General features: G+C 37.3%; 3 protein-coding genes across 7 annotated transcripts in view; all 3 read right to left on the minus strand.

Annotated features, from left to right (window-relative positions):
• Positions 1–1,161: 1,161 nt before the first annotated feature.
• maza (MYC-associated zinc finger protein a (purine-binding transcription factor)) lies at positions 1,162–12,626 on the minus strand. 4 transcript variants are annotated; one of them, XR_014209868.1, is made up of 8 exons: positions 11,504–12,600; positions 11,191–11,344; positions 8,854–9,227; positions 7,834–8,189; positions 6,334–6,397; positions 5,024–5,195; positions 3,438–3,871; positions 1,162–2,003 (listed from the first exon to the last, which is right to left on the minus strand). XR_014209868.1 is itself a non-coding variant. In XM_082183993.1 (7 exons), exons 1-7 carry the CDS (start codon positions 11,537–11,539, stop codon positions 3,546–3,548), a joined length of 1,482 nt encoding a protein of 493 aa, XP_082040119.1. In that variant the 5' UTR covers positions 11,540–12,600; the 3' UTR covers positions 1,162–3,545. The 4 variants fall into 4 exon arrangements, 2 of the variants coding, with proteins under 2 accessions (XP_082040119.1, XP_082040120.1); XR_014209869.1 differs by having other exon boundaries at positions 1,162–2,008; XM_082183993.1 differs by having other exon boundaries at positions 1,162–3,871.
• A 386-nt stretch (positions 12,627–13,012) lies between these two features.
• cdipt (CDP-diacylglycerol--inositol 3-phosphatidyltransferase (phosphatidylinositol synthase)) lies at positions 13,013–17,870 on the minus strand. Its single transcript, XM_082184351.1, has 6 exons — positions 17,711–17,870; positions 16,455–16,589; positions 16,216–16,369; positions 14,377–14,458; positions 14,156–14,237; positions 13,013–13,974 (listed from the first exon to the last, which is right to left on the minus strand). The coding sequence occupies exons 1-6, from the start codon at positions 17,751–17,753 to the stop codon at positions 13,829–13,831; spliced, it is 642 nt and encodes a 213-aa protein (XP_082040477.1). The 5' UTR covers positions 17,754–17,870; the 3' UTR covers positions 13,013–13,828.
• Positions 17,871–19,519: 1,649 nt separating this feature from the next.
• Positions 19,520–24,258, minus strand: part of taok2a (TAO kinase 2a) — a 34,281-nt gene continuing 29,542 nt past the window's right edge. For both annotated transcript variants that reach the window (XM_082183807.1, XM_082183806.1), the window contains exons 19-20: positions 23,975–24,157; positions 19,520–23,249 (exon numbers count right to left, since the gene is read on the minus strand). In XM_082183807.1, the coding sequence (XP_082039933.1) occupies positions 22,353–23,249; positions 23,975–24,157 (1,080 nt within the window). In that variant the 3' untranslated portion in view covers positions 19,520–22,352. The remainder of the gene's footprint in view (positions 23,250–23,974; positions 24,158–24,258) is intronic.

Raw genomic sequence — 24,258 nt, forward strand, 5'->3', positions numbered from 1 at the left:
TGAAAGAAAAGAGGGATGAGTGTATGGGGGAAGGGAGGACCACCGGTGTAAACAATGCGAGAGACGCAGTTTAACCGTTCACTCTTGTCGTGTGTTAATAATACACTCACTTACACGATTAGGGTACAAATTATAGAGTAGGAAACTTAACAAAAATCCTTTTAAGATTGGTGATAGGAGGTGCTTAACCTTCAGAACATATTGTCAGAGGTTTTACCTGAATTTGAGACTGTCTAAATAATACAATTTAATTCCCCTATTTGTGTGATGCTATAGATATGTATGATTTGTGTGTGTGTGTTTTTATTTTATTTTTTTATATATATAATTTGGGTAACAGGCTCGAAAGGTTCAGCTTGATGAACACAGTTACTACAATTTGTATAAAAACTGGGAAATATTATTTGCATGTTTTCTTGCCATGCTATAATGCCCCAATATTTAATCATTAAAGTAATACAAAATATTAATAATTTTCTATATTTGTTGCATGCAATTTATTAATTTCCTATTAAGTTAATATTTGTTCTTAAAATATTAATCCCCCGGTTTCACAGTCAAGCTTTAAGTCTAGTCCCAGACTAAAATGCATGTTTGGGCTGTTGTAATTGAAAGCAACTTGCACTGACAGATCTTAAAATGCACACCAGTAATGTTTTTTATAAGGCACTAGAAAAGCTACTTAAATGTCCTAATTGGACTAAGGCCTAATCCTGGCAAGCCCTGTCTGTGAAACCGGCGCTATATTTATTGATATCTGTCAGTTAGACAGTTTTTTCTTAAATTATGTTGATTTTCATTTTGCACCTTTTATTTTGTATTTTACATAGCAATGCTGTAAAGGCGTTGGCAATATGAATATTTACCATGCCCATAAAGCACCTTAAAACTAAAAACTGAAGCTAAATATATAAAATATTATGACCTATGATATTAATTGTTGTATAGTTTTAAAGTTTGAGACCTCTGAGGTGGGACAGGCATTTGATGTTTTTAAAATGAGCTGTTTTGTGCAATATTTATTTCATATTAGATAGTTTTTTCCCTCCTTTTCTTTCAAAAGAATAATTTCCCCTCCCATTTTTATCACTATAGCAACTGTGATTCAAATAGATAAATGTACATACACATGATATCTCAATAAATCAAGCGAGACAGCAATAGTTAAATTCAGTATAATTAGGTGCATGTTCATTATACATAGAATAATTAGGATAGGAGCACATCGACACCAACACATATTGGCGTTAAACAAGCATCAACACAAACATAACTGGAAACATAGGTTACAGATCTTATTCAATATAATCAACATTGTTACATTTGTTTAACGTCTTGAGTCCAAAAAAATACTGACACATTTTTTGTGTTCACGTATACTATATGTACATTGCAAATATAAATATTTTGTCCTTGTGACCACGTTTAAATGAGAGGAAATGGCACTATATTTGATCCACTTAAATGTTGTCATTCATGTCAAGATCATTTATGATGGAATAATCTCCTAAATTCATTTATAAAATGCATCTCTTCCTGAACTTCAAGATCATGTAGATATGAGCCATTATAATATAAGGAAATGGTTGGGATGCAAAATGTGTCGATTCCTCTCAGTGCTCTACATTCCTCAACAGTGGATTTTTTTAAATTTTTTTATAATGAACTGGGACAGCACTTAATAACAGCCTACATTTAAAACCAGTGAACTCTCCAATGGGACTTTGCAGGAAAATGTAGCGACACCCAAACCAGATGTCTATCAGATCTTCGCAGGCTCTTCTTCAAAACACGGTATCCATATATAGACTATCAATCAGACCAGATCAAAGAATACGCAATCCAGTGAGACTTGCTGCGCGGTCTGCACATAAAAGTGAATCTGAAGCAGGTTCATGTTTCTTGAGTTCATTCAAAAGTCACACCTGTTTTGAGGAGAGTCGTTCATGTCCAGCACAGTGGCAGCAAGATTTGAGGTGGATGGGAGGGGCAGGTTTCCATGGCTATCCTTGTGGAGTGAGAAAACAGGTGAGGTTTGATTGGTAATGCTGATTTGCATACAATCACATTTCTCTATTAATAAACAAATTACATCAAAAATGACAAAAACAGATTGTTTTTTTATCACTTAACATTAGCATGATATAGCTTATTTCTTTTGCTATATCACTCAGTACTAACGTCAGTGATAAAAAAAAAATCTGTTTTTGTAATTTATATTGTCCAAATTTTTTATGTAATTTGTTTATTAATAGAGAAATGTGATTGTATGCAAATATCTAAATATTTATTCATATTCTCTACAGTGGCTAGAAATGTGGGGGGGGGTTATCTTTTTTTATTTATTTTTTAATGTTTTTTGGACCATCATTTTGGACCAGTAAAGGCATTTATAATGTTATTAAGATTTCTATTTCCTCGATTTCCACAAAAATATTAAGCAGCACAACTGTTTTCAACACTGATGAAGACGATAAATGTTTCTTGATCATCAAATCATCATATTATAATGATTTCTGAAGGATCATGTGACAGACTGGAGTAATGATGCTGAAAATTCAGCTTTACCAACACAAGAATAAATTACATTTATAACAGATTAAAATAGAAAACAGTTATTTTAAATTCTAATAATATTTCACAATATTACAGTTTTTACTGAATTATTTATCAAATTAATGCAGACTTTGACCAAATTACCAAATTGTTGATTCATTTAAATTAGGGATGCACGAAATATCGACCACCATATCGGTATCGGTCGATATAGGTTAATTTTTTATGTTATCGTTATCGGCCAGATAAGAAAATGTTGGCGATATACTACAGCCGATAAATAAGGTGTTTGGTGTTTTTAGCCCTCAACGGCGCCTTCCAGGCAGCGAGGGGATGGGTAGGTTTAAGGTTGAGGTTAGGGTTAGCTGCCTGGAAGGACACCATCGAGCATAAATAATGAATTATTTCCCTTTTTTACATTTATTACACTTCAGATGCATCAGTTTGCCCTGATGGTTTTGAATTGCCTGAAATATGACAGTTAAATGCAACATGTCTGTCACATAGATTAGAACATTACTATTGTGTGCTTGGGACATGGATTTTAAATTTGGATTTAGATTTATCGGCCAATATATCGGTTATCCGGTTTCAAATAAAAAGAATTATCGGTTATCGGTATCGACCAAAATTTTCATATCGGTGCATCCCTAATTTAAATGGCAGTTTGAACTGATTCACAGAAATGAAACAAACTTAATACGAATAATAAAACATCCACTAATCAGAAGACAAGCAGAGATCATGGAATCAGTCTTTAGGAAAATGAATGGGCAAATTAAAATTGCATTAAAATCTCTGCAACTTTCAATTATGTGGCAGCAAAATCACTGCAAATATATTGTGAATATCTGATTCATCAATCTAGTTCCTTTGCTCACCTGTCCATCTTAGGCCCATCGTCTTGCACATTTTTCTCCCATCCCACCCATTAATCCCGCTTCATCCACCCCGCCCTCCCTCCCTCCCTCCTCGTGGTGTGCTGTGGGCTAGCTGTGGCTCTGAGGAGCAATGCTGGAGCAGTCAGTCACCAGCAGCCCAACTGTGACTGGAGTGCTAGAAACAGGAGTGGCTGTGCCCACTGTCTGCACTGAACTGCTGCTGCTGCTGATGGGGCAAGGAACGTTGGGGTCCGTTTGGTTGGCGTGCGTGGCCATGTGACCCTGCAGCTGCGTCGGCGTCTTACAGTGTACCCCACACAGCTGGCATAACAGCACCCCGCCTGGGCCTGAGCCACGGCCGACCCCACTCTCCTTCCACTCTTGCCCATGGTGCTTCTGAGCGTGGACGCGCAGGTACGTCAGCGTGGTGAAACCTAGGGGAAAACAAGGATGATTTTTTATGAAAAATGTAATTGTTGTCTCTTGTCACCTTCTCGGTGCTGTAAATTATACAGGGAACCTCCTAACTTGGTACATTATAAAATAATTCATTTTAAAAATGAACAACAGTGCCAAAACTATGCAGTTTATTTTTTATTTATTTAAACTCCCATGATAGAGCATAGAACACTTGTGAGTCTTTTTAAATAATTAATTCAAAGGATCAGCTCATAAGAGTATTTTGAGCCAAAGAGTAAGTAGCCGAATGATTCAGTCTACAGAGCCTTAGTAAAATATGATGTATTAAATTGTTAATTAACAAAAGTTAAAGTCTGAATTAAATTTGATGAGATAAAAAGCCTGAAACAAAACAAAGACAATAAATAGTCAGCATGTCTTTCTTTTAAAATGCAAAAACATACAGCCAGTATAGTCCAATTCACAAGCAAATGGCTGAGTTGTTTTTAATAAAAAGACACTCACTAAAATTATCAGGTTAAATCAAACAAATTTAAAATAAATTATTTGGTGAAACCAGTTACTGATTTTTTTGTAAAAGTTTAAAAGTTTGAGGTCAGTAAGATTTGATCAAAAGTAAAGAATTTTATAATATTGAAAAAAGACAAAATATTTCTATTTCAAAATATGCTCTTTTTTTAACCTTCTATTCATCTAAGAATATCAGTTTCCACATAAATATTAAGCAGCGCAACTGTTTTCAACATTGATAATAATAATTAAAGTTTCTTAAGCAGCAAATCATCATATTAGAATGATTTCTGAAGGATCATGTGACACTGAAGACTGGAGTAATTACAAATTCAGCTTTGCATCACAGGAATAAATTACATTTTAAAATAGAAAATGGTTAATTTAAATGGCAATATTTCACAATATTACTGTTTTATATACTGTAGAATATTACTAAATTTATTATCAAATAAATGCAGCCTTAGGGAGAATAAGAGACTTTTTTCAAAAACATTAAAAAAACTGACCCCAAATTACTGACCCCAAACGTTTGAACAGCCGTGTGTATTACATCATATTTAAAGATACACATTCACAAAAGTTTTAAATAAACAGATAATAATATAATAAAAAAAGGTAACCACTAACCACAAATGAAATAATCAATGACTCACTGCGGTTGCAGAGGTGGCAGATGTGATGCTGTGATTGGTTGTGGACCCTCATGTGATCTGTGATGTAAGCAGGAGAGAGAAGTTTGCCACAGATGTGGCAGGGAACCTTGTCCTCGTGTCTGATCATATGAGCTCGTAACCGGTCTTTAGTAGCGAACGCGGATTCGCAGGTCTGCACAAACAAACATCTCGGTTCATCAAACACAATCTTCATCATGGTATTCCAGCTCTATTCCTATTCGCCTTCATCACGCACATCATGACTCATCCTCGACACACGCACTGCCAGACACATATGGCTGCAGCCCACATACACGTCTTCACACATATGAGCAGAGAAGCACATGCAATACTGTAATAAAATGGCCTGAAGTTTGATAAAGAGCCAAAACAAACAAGGAAAAGAATAATCTGGTCCAAGGCTTTCCGAGGCTACATTTATTTGATCAAAAATACAAAACAGTGATATTTTGAAATATGTTTACAATTAAAAATAAATACATTGTATTTGAATATATTTTAAAATGTAATTTATTCCTGTGATGCAAAGCTGAATTTTCACGATCATTACGCCAGTCTTCAGTGTCACATGACCCTTCAAAAATCATTCTAAGATTTGGTGCTAAAGAACCATTTTTTTTTTTTATAATTAATGTTGAAAACACTTGTGCTGCTTAATATTTTTTTGGATTTTTTTATGAAAAGAAAGTAAAAAAAAACTTATTAGAAAAAGAATTAGTAAAAAAGCCTTTTCTGTTACTTCTGATCAATTTAATCCTGAATAAAAGTATTAATTTCTTTCCTAAAAAAAATGTAAGTGAAGGCTATTTTAAATTGCAGTATTATTCAATATTGTTTACAATAATACTGTTTTACTGTATAACTGGTCAAATAAATGCAGCCTTGGTGAAAATAAGGTGACTTCTTTTAAAAACATTAAAAAATGTAACTGACCTCAAACTTTTGAACAGTAGTTTTATATTACAGCATAATTAAAGATACACATTCACAAAAGTGTTTTGTTTAATAAATATATGATAATAATAAAAGATAAGAGATCAAAGTAATACATACTTTTTTCACGATTATATAAGAAGTAAAGAGTTTATATAGAAAGTAATTATATAGAAGTAAAAGAAATGAACACTTTTATTGTTTTAAAGTCTGAGGAAGAATAGAGGTAATCAAAGGCACGTCAAAACACACAGAGCATGCAAGAGGAAGTTAAAGACAGTGATAAAGAGTAAGAGAAAGAAAAATAGAGAGAGGAAGACAGAGAGACTAGAAAAGTAGAGCTGTATCTGTATTACCGGACATTTGAAGGGTCTTTCTGTAGAGTGCACCTGTCGCACATGACTGTTGAGATGGTCAGGCCTGGAGGAGACAGAGAGAGGGCTCAACCAAAGAATACAATACACACAAAACCACAGTAACCAGCAGAGACCCTTGTGCATGTGTGTGTTCATGCTGCACTTCATCTCTATATGAACTAGAGTCAGCAGAGATCTGTCTGTGGCATCAAGGCTCCTTTAAAACAGCAGGATGGCATGGGTTGTACAGTTGTTTTCGTTAATTATATACATATTTTCATGTAGCAGATGCTTTTACCCAAACCATCTTGCATTCAAAAGTAAATATTTTTTTGATCAGCATTTGCACACCATGGGAATCAAACCTGTGACCTCAAAGTTGCAAGCGCTGTTTTATCAGATGAGCTGATCGAACTATAGTTATACATACAAAATAATATAATGAATTATATATAATATAATGTAGTTTATACTATAAATATGTATATTTTAAGTTTGGAGTTGGTAAGATTTTTTATGTTTTTGAAAGAAGTCTCTCATGCTCACCAATGCTGCATTTATTTGAAAAAAATTTATTTTTTAAATTACTCTTTTCTGTTTTAATATATTATAAAATGTAATGTATTACTGTGATGGTAAAGCTGAATTTTCAGCATCATTGCTCCAGTTTTCAGAATCACATGATCCTTCAGAAATCATTAAAAAACATTTTTCCAGGACTCTAGAAATCCATTTCTAGAACTGGAAATGTTTTGTAACATTCTATTTTCAGAAATCATTCTAATATACTGATTTGATACTCAGTTATTGTCAATGTTGAAAACAGTTGTGCTGCTTAATATTTTTTTCATTTTTGTATACATTTTTATTTTTATATATAGTTTCAGGATTTATTGATGAATAAAAAGTTAAAAAGAGCAGAATTTATTTAAAATAGAAATATTGATCATAATATTAGAATGATTTCTGAAGGATCATGTGACACTGAAGACTGGAGTAATGCTGAAAATTCAGCTTTGCATCACAGGAATAATTACATTTTACAATATTATAGTTTTTTCTGTATTTTTGATCAGATAAATGCAGGCTTGATGAGAGACTTCTTTAAAAAACATTAAAAATAGTAATGATAGTTTATAGGCCTAAGGTCAAGTGAAAATGAAACCAGGCAAAATATATATATTTTTATTATTGGCTCGACTTATTGTAGTGCTCTGCATATGGATGTAGATGTGTGTTGAAATATATGAGACAGATTGATAAATACAGACAGGTAATTTTTTCCACATCACTAACCTATTTTCAGTCTCAAATTAGTAATTAGGTCATTTCTCCATAGCTTTCAGTTAAACACTGTCAGAACTGCAGTATAATGCTCTCACTGCTGAAACCTGCTGTGGACTGGCCTGATAAACAGTTTGTCCTCATAATCTCAGCTCACTGATGGATGAAGTATGTTTATGCAACTAGTGTGCAGGTGAGCAAAGCTTTTTCTCTTACCGTGAGAAGCCCTTGGCGCAGTGCGGACACACGTAGGGTTTCTCCACTCCTCCCTGGTGTGACCGAACATGATAACTCATTCGATCCTTTCTCTTAAACCGCTGTTGGCAGATTGGACAGGAATACGGCTTCTCATCCGAATGGGACAACCGATGCCGGTTAAGATGGTACACGTCCCTGAACGCCTTCCCACATGCCTCACAGGCATGGTTCTTCCTGACTGGATTGGGGTTAGGGTTGGGGTTGGGATTAGGATTGGGAGTTGGATTGATGGGTAACGGGTTTGTTATTGGGATAGATATTTGAATCGGGGTGGGATTACTTAGGTTATCATTGATGTTGCAATTTGGTGCAGCCTGAAAAACAGTAACACAGAATTTCAGATTTTATGAAACAAGTTTTTGTGTTTAGAGCCACAGCAAATCTTTCAGTGTCTTCTGGGTACAACAAGCACAATGTTTGCTGACCTACTAACCAACTGACTGTAAGTGTTCAACAAATGGGGTGAGAGCAGGAATGAGACCATGTTACACAACTACTGACGCCATAGCCTGATTTTTGCAGAGTCTTGGGAATTGGGAGGTAGAATGTTTGAAACCGACTATTTTAGTTCATTACGGGAGAGAAAAAATTATTAAATAATGTTAAATGGCACTTTCCATGAATAGTATAAAAATTAGTGTCCCATTTACTATTTGAGAGTCATAAATGTCATGTTTTTGTGTCATGAGACATGATAGGTAAAACTATGAATCTGTCTAAAATTAGCCATTCAACCCTAAAGGCCGGAATAACTGAAACTGGTTGCAATAATGTCAAACCTCACATAAAATGAATTGAAAAATAAAAGGTTTAGATTTTTAATTTATTTAAGACCCTATTTTTTAATTTATGAAAAGTGCCTAATAGCTTTAGTTAAAAATGAGAGACAATGGCATGAGGGGGAAAGTCAAAGCAAGAACAAGGGAAGTGCAGCAAAGGTATGCAAAGTATTAACCAAAAGACACAAATCAACCTAACCTGCACCATTGTCCCAGTAACCACCACTGCAGTAGGGAGGGTCTGGTTCACTGTCATGGCAACCGTTGCCGGGGCGATAGATACAGCGACTGTTTCTACCTGCTGATTGCAGATTGGGGAAGGATGGACCATGGGGTCGACTGCCGTGGGTATGGAGGCAGGTATAGACAGCTGGAGGAGAGAAAGGGGGATGGTCTGCCTCTCCAATCGTGCTCCAGCCTTCCCTCCGTCTACTTTCTCTCTAGCGGCTCTGTCCTTCATCTTCACTCCAGTGTGGACAGACTGGTGACGCCGCAGGTTGTAGCTGTTCTTAAACTGCTTATTACATATGGAGCAGATGTGTGCAGGCCGCGCTGGTCGCGTGACTGGCTTCACTGGGAAAAAGAAGGTTAAAGAACACTTTCAGTATGCTATGCGTACACAGGTGTAGTCTATTTGTTGCAAACAAACACCTAGGCTAGGATTAGGAAAGAACTCTAAAACATACTACGCTCCTTTCAAAGTTCCTACTTAAGAGCTTGGACGCAGTAATTACAATAAGATGTGAAATCACATTATCCAGTTTCTTTCTCTCCACTTACTGACAAAAACTGGATGGATTTTTTTTTTTGTTGTTGCACTAATGCATCAAACTTAAGTGCAAAAAATGCTTTATCTATGCATTTTATCATTATCTTGCTTTTAGAGTATTTTCAACTAATGGATTAGAAAAAGATTTGCAGTACAGACTTCAAAGACTGAACCAAACCAACCAGCTCCAGTTCCCTGTAAAAATCACGTTCTGTGGGTAAAAATATATTTTTTTTTTTGAAAACTATGATTTTACCCCCCAGAACGTGATTTTTAACCCCCCAGTTTTATTCATATTCATTTTATACATTTTTGTATGTCAGCTTTTGCCAACATTTCTTTAACTTTAATTTAATCTAATACTTATATATATATATATATATATATATATATATTCTTTCAGCTTTATTTCAATTACCAATTTTTAATAGTTTTAGTTAACAATAAAGACATTTATTTGAAAGTTTTTTCAGATTTCAGAAGATTTCAGACCAGATCTTGAATTAGCTTTGCTTGGGTGTTCTGACCCTATCTTGGCATTAACACATTCTCAGCAACTGTCTCTTATGTTTGTTATGGTGGTGGTGGATAAAAGGGTGATTCTGATGGAGTGGAAGTCCACCTTACCACTCCGCTTTCATAAATGGTTGGCTGAAATGGTTGCTGCTCTAAACCTCAAAAGGATATTTTTTTCTAAGGTCGAAGCTTCTAAAAAATGTTGTTGTTGTTTTACGTATAGCATACTTTAAGTATACATTTTGTGAGATTTCAATCTGTTTTATGTTTGTATAAAAACTGTTATAAATAAATAAAATAAACAAAAAGACATTGGTTCATTAACCTGGTTTCTGTTTTTATAGTAACAGCAACTTCTCTGAATGGCAAATCTCTCTTCAGGTATAGAGTGTAACAGAGCCCGCTCCCATTTTCAATGGCGCCGGTTCCAGAATTATTCTTTCTATTCATTTTTCCCATAGGGATTTCCCACCAGCTACAAGGTGAATCACAACAATACAAACTTTGATTCGAAGAATTTCTTTTGAAAGAATTTGAAAATCAGACAAAAATACAAAGGTACAAGACCGTGTACTAAACGGCTTTACTGAGGGAAAGAACTGCAATCCCATGAAGCATTGCGAACAGCATAATCAAAATAAAAATGATGGAGAAATATAAAACTATTCATTTAAAAATGTTGATTATATCTATAAAACAATATATTATTAGTTTATTGCAAAATATGCATGTATACAAACGTTTCAGTATTTTGAGAGCGTAGAGAAATCGACTCGATTACGTCATTCGCAGTGCTTCATGGGAGTGGGTGGAGCTAAAGAGCTTTTTTGAAGTGTGTTACTTTTTTTCGACTCTCTGATTGGTGTAATTTTTTCACCGGGAATTCCACTGTTACACACAATTATTTGAAAATAAAAATAAGCATAATGCGGGCTGACGGCTTCAGCAGAAGCAAATACCACGGATTCTGGATGGATTTTGATGGTCTTAAAAGGTTTATAAGTTATTGTTCAAAATCAATTGCCTTATGGAGGAAATGATTTACTGCCGGAACCCAACAGTAGCACAGAGAGAAAACGTGTAGGCATCCTTAATAATATTCCAACCTTATGCAAATAAATGGATCCATCAGCATTCTCACCCATTCAGGCTACATTATTCTCCAATCTCCGGCAGCCACTAAAGTCACAACTACAAACAGTCTAACCTCGTTTTCTCCCTTCCCACCGTCCTCTTTTGCCCCTCCCTCACCCGGTACAGGCTCCTCATTCAGCGCTGCTGTGTCCACCGTGGATGGGGGCGGGGCTATGTGCTCAGGGGGCGGGTCCTGAGCGGGATCCGTGAGCTCCGGGAGAAGATCTGATTGGAGGGTCGCGTCAGTTTGGGACTGTGAAGGCGGAGTTGTCTGTGAGAAGGGGCAAAATCACAGATTTTAAACATTCTTATGCCTTAACTTGTGAATGAAAGTACATTATGGACAAATGCTAACTATTATGGCATTAATTTTAATTAAATAACAAAATAGCTATTAACATGATTATATGACATATAATCTTTGTCTTACCTGAAAGAGGAAATTGCTCCAAGCTGCATCCATCATGACGTGTAGAACAGGACAGATGCCGTTTGAAATCAACTAGTCGATTTTTCCCCCACAATGAACGACTTCTTCCACTATTTTATCACATGTATATATGCTTTGTATTCAAAATGTAAAACTAACATATGTATAAAGATATGTTATTGAAATTTAAAAAGTGAAAGAATGCAAATTGCTCTGACACTCATAAATTAATATCCATTTTACCCTATTTCAAAATACTAAAAAACATTAAGAAATGACAGCTGTCAATCATAGTCCCTGTTATTAACACCCCATTGCCACATAACAGTGGCCAATCATGCTTAAAATTTTATATAAAATTAATTTCTGCATTTTATGTTTTCTTGTAAATTAGACCGATGTGCAATAATTCATGCAAGGATAATACAATTACAATGGCAGTTTAATGTTTCATTTGCTCTAAGCGGTAGCATGGCGTTGATAAAAATATTTCCATCATTTTTTTTATTATAAGATTCTCCATCCAGGCCCCGAGCGGCATCTGCGCGAGCCTCGGCGTTGCGTTAAATCTCATTCGTGTCAGGCGAGCGGTTCACCGGTCGTCGTCCATGGCTCCGCCTCGGCATTTCAATCGAGAGGATGACATTTTTTCCTTTTTTTTCCTGCAATACTCTCACCCTCCCACCCTCGCTCTTTCTTCCTTTTCTTTTTTTATCCCGTCTTCTCTGCCCCGCTATCTCTCCCCCACCGCCGTGTCCCCCTTGTTTTAAAGGGATAGTATATTTTGAGTGAACACCCCCTCTTGTGTCTTCGTCCCCTCCTCCACGCGATGCTCTCGAGCGCGGTGTCGTCCTCTCGCGCCCCTTCGGCGTTTGTGTTCAGCCGACGCAAATTACACCATAAACATCGAGATCAGTTTAAAGAAACCATCAGCGCATTCTTCTCTAAAACCTAAGTCTACAACACAAAGATTATCTGTGGTAGACAACTGGACGTTCGTATGGGGGAAAAAAATGTCGCAGGTCCTTAAAGGCAAAGACGCACGCAGACGCAGCTGCGGTAAATAATAAACGGCTCTAGATCACTGCCGATAATAATTGTACGCGCCCAATGGGATTAAACACATATATCAGACTCACTCCCAACCAAAGTTTTTTTTTTTTTGGTTCCAAGTGCAATATTTTTTTTTTTCTCTCAGAAAAGCGCTTTTTCAGACGCATTTCTGACTGGAAATAGAACGTTTATTTTAGGCTGTGCGCGTCATGGTTCAGAGAACGTTCCTTCAACGTTCACTGAACATTACACCAGCAGCATAAACGCTGTCTTGTTTCATACATAGTCATGAAAACCAACCAAAATTATCACACATAATATGTTGGATTAAATGCTAAATGCTCTTGAAACTCAGCAAAAGGAAACCGTACACACTAACATAGATAACATATCATCAGTAACAGCTACAGGGCTGTTGTAATTGACATAAATAAATGAAGAAATAACAGCTGCATCTTGGTGTCAGGATAACTTTATTGTCAAATCACCTGTTACAGTACAAAATACTTTTCTCCACAACTGTATAACTCTCATAATTCTGATCATTTATATAACAGCTCTAAAACAGCATGTCTACTCCTCTACCACAACCCAATAATACATTCAGAAGGCTTTGGACAAAAATAATGGCAGAGCCACTTGTATAATATAATAATGGCTTCAAACTAATATTCAAACAGATAAATGCAACAAAAACATAAAAGTCTAATAAAAAACAGGCTCATTTACAGACAGTTCAGTTCATAATTAAATACCACACAACTAATGATAAAACAAACACCAAATACAGTGACACTCGAGTGACTTTCAGTTAAAGTGTGGAATGTGCCTGTCTTTTATGTGAATGCGTGTTTGGAAATGTTGCTTTTAAACAGCTGAGCTATTCTAAATCCCATTAAAATTATGCATGATTATTCAATTAACAAATAAAACAACCAAACAAATAAATAAAAATACTATGATGACACCCCAAAGATGACATAAATATGGTCCACTCATAGTGCAACTAGTTCCATCAACAGAAATGGGAAACTATTACAACTACAGGAATATGGAAGAAACTCGTAAGGTATTTCCCCTGGTATCATACCATTGATAATCTATATTTAAATAAATATAAATTCTCAGTGAGGCTTTGCAAGGTCCCGTGATTGATTTCCATGATCTCATCCTAATCTATATACTTGCCGATGTTCTCATAACACTTTTTCTGCTCATCGTCTTCGCTCTGCCTTCGTCTCTGTTTTCTTGGTTTGTGTATCCTCTCATCCATTACTGTGCTTTGCTCCGCTCTCTCTCACGGTCAGCCACGTCGATAGCAGCCATGTTGCGGGAGGCGGTGATGAGGTGGAGGAGACTTATGCCAGACTTCAGCAGAGAGACCATGGCACAAACTCCCAGCAGCCATTGCAGCCAGACTGGACAGAAAGAGAGAAGTCATTCAAAAATATGATGCAACCAATATTTTAGTCAAATGTAATCTGTGTCCTTTAACTTTGTTGTAGTGTGTACATATTAATTCAACACTACTTCAATGAATAAGACTGGCAAAAGGAAATAATAAAGCAAGACAGTCAGAAAGAGCCTGCTGATTCTCACCCTGGGGTTCCTCGATGTAGTACATTACGTAAAGCAGACAGAAGAACAGTTCATTCCCCATACACATAAAAAACAGCACCGGCTGTGGAAAAAACACTGATGTCAGAACAGCCAGAACATGTGAACTTCTTCACTAGATATGCATACTTTAAAACAACCCATTAAGCTTTTGATGGGAGTTCCTGACTGTGTGAATGAGCGAGCGTGAGTGAGGATGTTACCCTGGATGTGTAGTAGAGTCGTAAGATGGGGTTTCCAGAGAGGTCAATGGTTTTGTGACTAGTTGCTCCCTTCATCATGGAACTGGAAGAAAAGAAACAGAAAAAAGGCACACTCATATTATTAAAACAATTTATGTAGGTCACAGAGGTACTTCAATTAAATACAATATATTTAAATATTATATTATAAAAATTGGATTCTAGAGGTCTGTGGAGATCAATGAAGGTTTTATTTGTATCTACATTCATTTTCTCATGTTCTGAAATGCATTACATTATCTATTAGTGTTGGTTATTGATTTTGATAACTAAAATAATTAAGAAAAATCACAGCCAGTAAGATCATTAAAATGCATTTGCAAAATAGATAAGGTTTCCATTTCCATTTCATGCCAAATTTTAACGATGATTTATGCATAGGTACATTTACTATAAAATGCATAAATAAATTACACAATAAAACAGAATTCTAGGGGTCAGCGGAGATCCATTGTGTACTCTAAGAGAAGATATATAAAATAATTTCTGATTATTTGAAATTAACATTAACCAATATTCTGACATGCATCTACTAAATTACTGATTTTAAAAAGGATTAGTATAAATTGTTACAATGTAAGTCTAAATCTTTTTAATACCGGGGGTCTAGAGGTATAATTCTTCCAATAAATGTGAGAGATTGTGCTTTCAAATATAGCTCAAGACTTTTTGAACAATAAAACTGCAATTGTTTGTCAGTAGTATTATATCAGTAATGGAGGCGCATTTCATTTGGCAATTTCACTGGAATGAAAGCAGACAGCAAATTAGCAATTAGAAAAGTGTAGTGTGCATCAGAGAGCTATGTGTGGGGGTTGCAGTGGCGTCCCATGTTGCACAACTGAACAGTGCCAGTCTAGACAAAATGACTCTGTAGCTTATGCCTATGTGTATCAGCTTGGAGTGAGATCATCTGTAAACATAAAGATAGATTTCTAAGCCTCTAAGTCTTGAATCAACTGTTTTATGCATGCACATATCAGGAGGTGCATATAGGCCACGTACACACTGTAAAGTTTCAGGAGTGAACAGCTTTAATATGGGAGTTAATCCCCTAAATTATTGTTTTGTGTGTGTACGGAACACAACTCACTCCCAAAATAGCAATGCTTGACACATCGGTAACCATAGCAACGTTCTGGCCTCTCACGCATTTGGTATATACTACTGTATTTTTGACCAAGATAATATTACAGCTGTCAAAGACTTCATTTTAACCAAACCACCATTGACAGAGGCGTTGTGTTTTATGCTTGGAAGGCTGCTTCGCAGAACACGCTCTTTAAGTGTTGCCATGTCCTCTTATTATAAGAGTTTTTGGGCTTGTTGTTTAGGCCTGGCTCATAAAGCAAAACGGTTTATAATGGAATGAATAAAGGGGGAAACTGTAGACCGCAATATCTTATTTGCAATATAAAGCATTTGGATCTATTTATGTTTATTATGGGCTTGTTCTTCAATACAAAAGAGTCAAAGCTTTCCCTGTGGTTTACTTTTTAAACGGCATTAAAAAAAAATGTTGTTCAGTTTGGTTCAGTACACATTGTGTAGAATTCTGTAAATGCGGTTGTCACTCCCTTAAATGAATGAACTGTGTGTGTGCACAGAACAGAATTAAGCACTAAAAGGTGACTTGACAACCGAATTTAGCTGAGTGTGTACGTGGCCATAGAGTTATGCAGGAATAATGTAATTTTGTAGGTCATTCCAGAAGTTAGCATCACCCTGGTATACCCATAGTTTTTTTTAGGCCTAAACCCTAATGCCTTATACCTTTATTGGATAAAATATTGGACACACCTGTGCAGGTGCAGCCAGTGGCTGGCCACGTCCAAACACATGCTGAGCTGAAACAGAAAAGTGTAGGACGGGTACAGCAGTGCCAGATTCACCAGCAAACACATGGTGGCACAACGGTCAGTCAACATGTCCAGCATGGCACCAAACTTTGTACCTAAGGAAAAGGCAGAGATGGGTACAAAGAGTGAGCAAGGCACAAAAAGAGGGATAACGTACAACACAGAGCTGCAAATCACAACCTTGATTAAGAGCACGGGCTGCATGTCCATCGAAGGCATCCAACAGGGCACTCAGTAGGTAACAAAACACAGCCGGACCCGGGCAGCAGGGCATCAAGTAGAAGGATACCAGAGCCAGTACAATACGGGCATATCCTATTGAAAGTGTGGGAAAAGATTCAAAGAAAGCATATGAAAAGGAAGAGTACATGCATACACGAGTACTACGAATTAATGTCGGCATGAAACGGAAGTAGCTATAGTCTTTTCTTCCCTGTATATCTGAGTGATACGGCTTCTTGAACAAGAAAAAATGTAGGTTGGGAATTAATTGGATCGTTGTGGTTTGCCATTATTTATGTGATATAATTGACACTCTCGGATAAAAAAACTTCACCAGAGAAGAGATGTCTGCAAGAGGGAAAGGAAGTAATATTGATTGTTGTTTTTGAGATGTGTGCATTGCACTCAAAAGTGGAGGCAGATAATAAGTGAATTCAGGTTAATTGGGACACTTTTTCCCATTTTGAAAAGCGTCCCATTCAACCTGTATTTACCCTATATGCAGAATTTAAAGTGCCCCAAATGATGTGCCACTACAAAACCACTTTAATCCTAATATACATTGCAGCATTGCCTCTTTTCGCACAGTGTCTTCACGGTTCGATAAAGGATTCAGTCTCTCTAAACTCGTATGCTCGGACTGGTGATATGGGAGAAAGCATCATAGGGCAACTTTAAGCAGACTAAATAATTGGAGAAGTCCAGCAAATGTCACCAGAGAGAAGTCTGTCGTTTTCACTGAAAGGTCCAGTTATGACATTTTGAATAAACCTTACGAGGTCAAATTAGAAAGAAAAAAAGAAACATGCACACGGATTAAATTGTTCACAACATGCATGTATAAAATAGGGTGAAGTTGTGTTTCATGTCGACTTTAAATCTTTTATACTACATTGACAGTAGTACTATTAGTGGATGAATGTGCCGTATTAAATTAGTTTCACTCAGTCTAGCGCATTACAGTGACAGCCTATAGCATCATGTCAAACATCAGCAGGAAGTCAAAACAACCGCTGTAAAACACAACGATCATGAAGACTGGACGCTAGTACAGTCGTACAGACTCTATGCATATTTAAACAAAACATACGTGACCTTTATATACACGTTTTTAACGAAATAACTATTATCAGTCAGGCAGCCGCGGTTAAACGTGCGCCGAACTCTGTCGCGCGCTGACGATCCACGCTCGTTAACTCGTTCGATTGACTCACCGATCAAATTCGGGACGAACAGGAAGATATTTTCTTCAGTCATGGTAACGAGCGCTTTTATTTGGACGGATCCCTGAAATGTATCTTCTAGATTTCTATTTCCCTGTAGTTGAGCGTGGCGCGTGACGTCATGATGTCCTGTAAGCGCGCACGCCGTCAAAGTAATCCTCCCCTTTAATTGGCACACGCTCTATCCTCGGTGACATCAAAAGCATCACGTGCCACGGCTGACCCCAAATCAGCTGTGTGTCACTGACAGCACTGTGACAGTGGTATAACGGCAATGAAAACATAATTAGTAAAACATTAGGTTTTTCCAGCATTTTATACATTTGCACCATCGTAGACTACTGTACTGTCTTACTTTCATCATTTCTTTCTTTCTATCTATCTATCTATCTATCTATCTATCTATCTATCTATCTATCTATCTATCTATCTATCTATCTATCTATCTATCGTCTATTAACACAGTGGTTGCCGAAATATACTGCAAAATTAATTAAAAAAAATACGGAAGCAACATTTTAGGTTTTACAGATTATCTAAAAAACTTACATTAACAGCTTTTCACCGAAGCATTTTTAGTGTTTTACCCTTAAAATCACGATCTTTTTTTTTTTTTTTTTACAGCGTAGGCTTACAGTCAGTCAGTCATTATCACTAAATAAATCCGAATATGGGGCACTTATTTTGTGAAAAAGGGATTCGTTTTGCTAACGACTATTTTGCCAGTTTGTGCATTGTCCCACTTTTATAATACGATTATGTTACAAATTACAAACAAGTCAAGTCTACATTTAATCCAATGCTGTATTACTAATTTAAATGTGAGCCATTGTTTAACTTTACAAAATGTAGTTTATGCTTAAGAAACATTTTAACATAAACTGTTTTCACACAAAAGGCTCCCAGCAACGTTCAGGGAAGGATAGTTACTAAACAAACCTAAAAAATAACATCCTTACAATGTTCGGAACATCTCCAAACTCGTAAGCCACACGTTGACTAATTCTCAGGTTGGAAATACTTCTATCTTGAACAAACTGTATCTGTTGTTTAGCCGTTTTAACCGCAATGCCATTTAAACAAGAACACAGCAGAAAAATAGAATATTTAAAATAGTTTATTACCGCAAAATATCCTATAAATGGGAGTAATTTGCTGACTAGGACTAAAAATAGCTCTACACCAGAGCAAACATGTGTCTTTTTTTGTGTAAGCAACCAGTAATTTCCACTTATGGCCTCTGTCTCTATGGAAACTGTCTTTCCTCTACCTTCAACATATCCAGGGTGTCTGTGCATGGCAGATGCACACTCTCATCATTCAGAAAACAGGCTAGAAGTGCTGGGGAAAAAATGGTGCATTAGTCCAGACAGATCACACAGGAAAAGTAATTTTGTTTGTATCCTTTTTAATGACTTGTTAATCATTTTCTGTACAAGTTCTATAACCCATGTGTTAGAGTTCTCCTGTAATCATTTCACCTGAATGTAATTTGGCCTTTTTTCTGAGCTCCCTGAACAACCATGCTCTCCATCAGCCTTTCAAACATCACAATTTTGCAATACATTTCAGCGCAGGCTACACACTTATCCACACATCTGCAACAGCAATTGTCTTTGCACCCTTATAGCTCCAGTCCTTTAAACACTGCAGGATGATGAAAGCAATTTCATATATTTACCTCAAGTTTCTACCACCAGATACTGAAACACCCCCTAAAAGAGGATATACTAATGAGAATCCAGCTGTGTTGCTGTAAACACATTATATGGTAGCCCAGAGTTACAGATGGGCGGAGGATTTTTATTTTTTTCCTCCTCTTCTGTTCATAGATGTTAGTAACCAAGCAAGAAAGGACATAAGGGAATGTGGTGATGGGCGGGGAGGCGATGTGAAGTGAACACTGAAAACGGTTGGCCAGGCACAGGGAAGTGAGGTACTGCACGTCTCCTTGGTTCAGGAGGCCGAGGGAGAGTCCGAGTGAACGCTGGTGTCTAAAGAGAGCTGGCAGTGTGGGAGCACAAAAGATTAAAAATAATAACATTACTGGCAAAATCTAGCTTCATCTTTCACCATGTTCTTAAGGGTATGCTGGAGATTTTGGTTGTCAATGTAAACAGCTTGTGTTGCCTTGTGTCCATTTTAAACATACAAATTTTGTAAGCAAAAACGAAAGTAATGCATTCCAGAAAATAAGATGTAGGGAGAAAAGCCTGCTGGATCAAAGGGGTAGGGGTGGGGGGTGTTTGAGACACTTTACAGTCGTCTAGAAATGTTCTATACAGCTAAAATCTCTTAAAATGTTCTGTACAAGTTTAATACTGGCTCTAAAATACTACTCTCCTGACAACGCACTGCACAAAAGACTCCTACCCTGAGATGTAACAAGGAATGCTGGGATAGGTAGTCCTTTTAAATTTTCTTAATCTAAAACGAGACTCAAAATTCTCACTGAGACACTGCCAACATTTCCCAACTAGTGGTAAGCATTGATAAAAAAAAAAAAAAAAGTCTTTAAAAAAAAAAAAAGAGAGAAAAAGAAATTGTAAAAAGAAAAATTAGTGTACAACACAAATATTGCAGCGGCAGTAGTAGGTGTAATAATAATGACAGTATCTATTTTTTATGTCCCACTTTCCAATTCACATAGCAAAATTATTATTACCCTAAATAAGAGTTAGTGCTTGTATATACACACGTTGTATAAGTACAATATAGATCAAAAGTGTTGAACAGAAAACAATCTGATGACTTTCCCCATCAACCCTTCCCACAGGAGATGTATTATACACATATTTATATACTCAAAGTCATATAAACGTCTGTTGCGTATGTTTGTATACAAATGGTCCCTGTACATCACTCTAATGCACAGAAACCTGTAACCCAACTCTCTTATGGACATGTACATCATATTTACAGTGTGCATTTATAGTCAAGGAGATGGCTTACTCACCTAGCCAGGTTCAATCTCTTTTTAAAAGTAATCTTATCACACCTATGCTAAAAACAGACACTGAATGACAGCCCAGTTTAAACCTAAACCAAACAACTTAAATGGCAGCTTGCCCTTATAAGGACAGTGGGCGGAGTTGCTTTAGGTCAGTTGAGCCTCTAGAATGGCAGTATGACATGTGGCATTGTTTAAAAAAAATAAACAAAAGAATACAGAATACAAAAATCGTTAAAAAACGAAAAAAAGAAAAAAAACTGCCACCCGACCTTGACTCAAATACAAATGTACAGTTTAAAACCCATCACTGATTGATGTTCTTTTAGTATTGTTTTAGTACTATCTACATAATTACACAAAAGTCAGTTCAATCACCCTTTTAGTTCCTCAATTTACACCTTCTCCCTTCCACAAGTTTCTGCACCTTCTATTGCATCCGACTCGCTCGCTAGCAGTAAAATTGAAAAGGACTCATCCTCTGGCTCAAACTCAAGAGATACTCAAGAGAAACTCAATGAATAATTCTGCCATTATTCACTCACCCTCATGTCGTTTTTAACCTATATTTTGTTATTTATCTTCAAAACACAAAGATATTAGAAAGAGCTTAAAGATGAAATTTCTGTCATGTCAAACCTGACTTACTTTCTGCAGCAAAACAAGAATGTTTAAAGAACGTTCTCAAAATATCTTCTATTATGTTCCACAGAAGAAAGGAAGTCATACGGGTTTGGGGTATATTACATGCAGGCGAGTAAATGACGACTTTTGATGAAATGAAGATTTTTCATTTTTGGGGTATATTTTAGTAAACTTTCCCTTTAAAGCGTCTCTTTTCCAAATAACGCAGGTTCATAGCTCTAAAAAAAGAACTACATTTGGTTCTGACGCATGAAAATCCAAGTGGTTTTTAGATGCTTTGTTTGAGCAGATCAATTAATTTATGACCCCATAATTTGGGTCTGAAAATGAATAGTACATTCATGCATTCAAATGGCTTCAGAAAACTCAGACGTTCTAAGAACTCTTGTTGTATAGAAAAGTGCTGCTTAAAAGATACTCCAAAAACTCTCCTTTTGTGTTCTATGAAAAAAATAACAGTATGTAGAGTTTGCAACAACATGAGAGAGAGAGTAAATAATGATAGATTTTTCATTTTTGGCAAACTATTCTTATAAAAATGAAACCCTTGAATTGCACTAAATGAATTCAGCTTAACATGAACCAGGATAAAGCATAAAATAATATCTGTAAAAAGTTCAAATCTTAAAACTTTAGACGTGCAAGAAAATCCCTGGACATGAAAGAGCAGAATTCAATGGGTCTGTCTGACCGTTTAAAATAAAATAAAACTAAAATGGACCAGTTAAGGATGAGCCCAATCTACAGCATTGGCACCACTTGTGTTATTTTCATCCTTTCCCTCCCACACACTCAACAGTATAGCTTTCTGCTCCTGTAACAGTACATCTCGTCTTTTCTGTTCCCGATCTAAACCCTGAGCCCTCCCGAATCACTATCCCTCGGAAACCCTGAGATCTATCTTCTTGTAAGTAAAGGTCTGACCATCTAAATACGGTTTCTCCTCCTCGCCTCCGTTTAACTCCTAAACGAGCTACATCAAGGGCTTTTCTCCCCTGCTAAAGCCCGTGAAATGTTCTGAACTTCCTGCCAGACTTTCTACGAGTAGGAGAGGTGGGATCCGTTGGAGATGTGCGACGTCACTGATGTACTCCGACTCAAACCTCCGTCCCCGCCCGACCCACCGGCACCTCCGCCCGAGGCGGTTCTCCGAAGGGGACCTGGACTGTTTCTCAGAGCCATCAGGCTGGGACCCCTCACAGCCAGGCTCTCGCCCCTTCCACCATAGCCACTCTGAGAGGAGGAAGAGGAGGAGGAGGACTGGGGAGAAGATGTGGAAAGTGAGATGGGTGGAGGAGGAGGTGGTGGAGGGAGGAGAGCAAGGGATTGGGAAGAGCCATGGGATGAAATGTGATGCGAGTGGCCATGAGAGGAGGATGAAGAGGAGTGGTGACCACCTCCTCCTCCTCCTCCACCACCACCACCTCCCCACTCCCTCTCTCGGTTGTCGCGGTACAGGTGTGGCGTACTTTGGTGGTGGTAATGCTGCGGTATGTAGCGGAGGTGATGATGCGAGGACGACGATGATGCAGACGAGGCAGAGGAGCGAGAGCTCGGAAAGCCACGGGCACCCATTCCCTCTAAATCCCTCTCTCGATCTCTCTCCCGGCTGGAGATTTGCTCTGCTCGGCTGAACCCGGCTGTACTGTTCTGACTTCGCCAGGAGGGTGGCGCCGCTGAGTTTTGGACGCCATGGCTCCACTGACTGCCTGAACGAGGCACAGGACGGGACGGCCAGCCCCCAGGGCCGGAGGAAGGAGGGTTGGGGTAGCCCTGATTGTAAGCCTCAGCGGGGATTCCACTCAAGGCCATGTTACTGAAGCCCAGACGCATGCTCTCCGAGTCAAAGGACTCGATTTCTCGAGCTTGGTGCTCGAGCAGAGCCCGGATTCGCTCAGAACGCTCGTTCTGCAAAGACAACATCTCCTCCTCGATCTGAAAACAAAAACAAAAGGGCGACAGAAAGAGAACAAATTAGAAGACACATTGCATGTCTTTTGATGCTCATTATAGTATCAGTGTCAGCTTACTGAAATTAATTGTGAGTTGAGTTTCTGGTGCCTTTGTACTATTTGAATAATGAGTTGTTGCCTATGTAATTTCAAGCATAGGCATTCAAATCAGAAGCATTTCAAATCAGTCACTTAAAAGGTAATTTTTCACGTCAATATGATACAAATTTTTTTGCAATAAGTCTAATACTTACTCTATTTTAATGTTTTAAAATGTAATTTATTCCTGTGATGGCAAAGCTGCATTTTCAGCATAATTACTCCAGCCTTCAGTGTGACATGATCCTTCAGAAATCATTCTAATAGTGCTCTAATTTAGTGCTCAAGATTCTTATTATAAATATTGAAAAGGGTTGCGCTGCTTAATATTTTTGTGGAAACCTTGATACCTTTTTTATAGAACAGCATTTATTTGAAATAGGAATATTTTATTACATTATAAATGTCTTCATAACATCTTTACTGTCACTTTTGATCAATTTCATGCATCCTTTCTGAAAAGTATTAATTTCTTTGTTTAAAAAAAAATTTGTCTCTAAAAGATCCCTAACTTTTGAAAGGTAGTGTAAATATTACAGCAGCTCATTAGGTTTTAGAACAGAGCCATCATAAAACATTCATCACTAATATTCACTCAATTTCTCTCACCCTCTGCTCAAGAAGAGCTCTCCGTATAGACACCCTCTGCTCCAGGTCTTTGGCCTCTCTCTCGTGTTGTGTGTCTGTGTGCATCTTTATTTTGCTCTGATAGGCATTAAGCAGCTCCAATTCCTGCTGCAGCTGCATGCGCAGTGCTCGGTACTCGTCCTCCTGAGTCTCATCCAATCGTAACTGGAGGGAAAACAAAAAGGTGCGATATCAGTAGAGAAGCAGCCAATAGAGAGATTTGGTCTGACTTGGAGGTTTCAGGATCTGTTGATTAACCATAAGTA

Source organism: Leuciscus leuciscus, assembly GCF_965113295.1.
Source record: "Leuciscus leuciscus genome assembly, chromosome: 1".
NCBI classification, from domain to species: domain Eukaryota; kingdom Metazoa; phylum Chordata; class Actinopteri; order Cypriniformes; family Leuciscidae; genus Leuciscus; species Leuciscus leuciscus.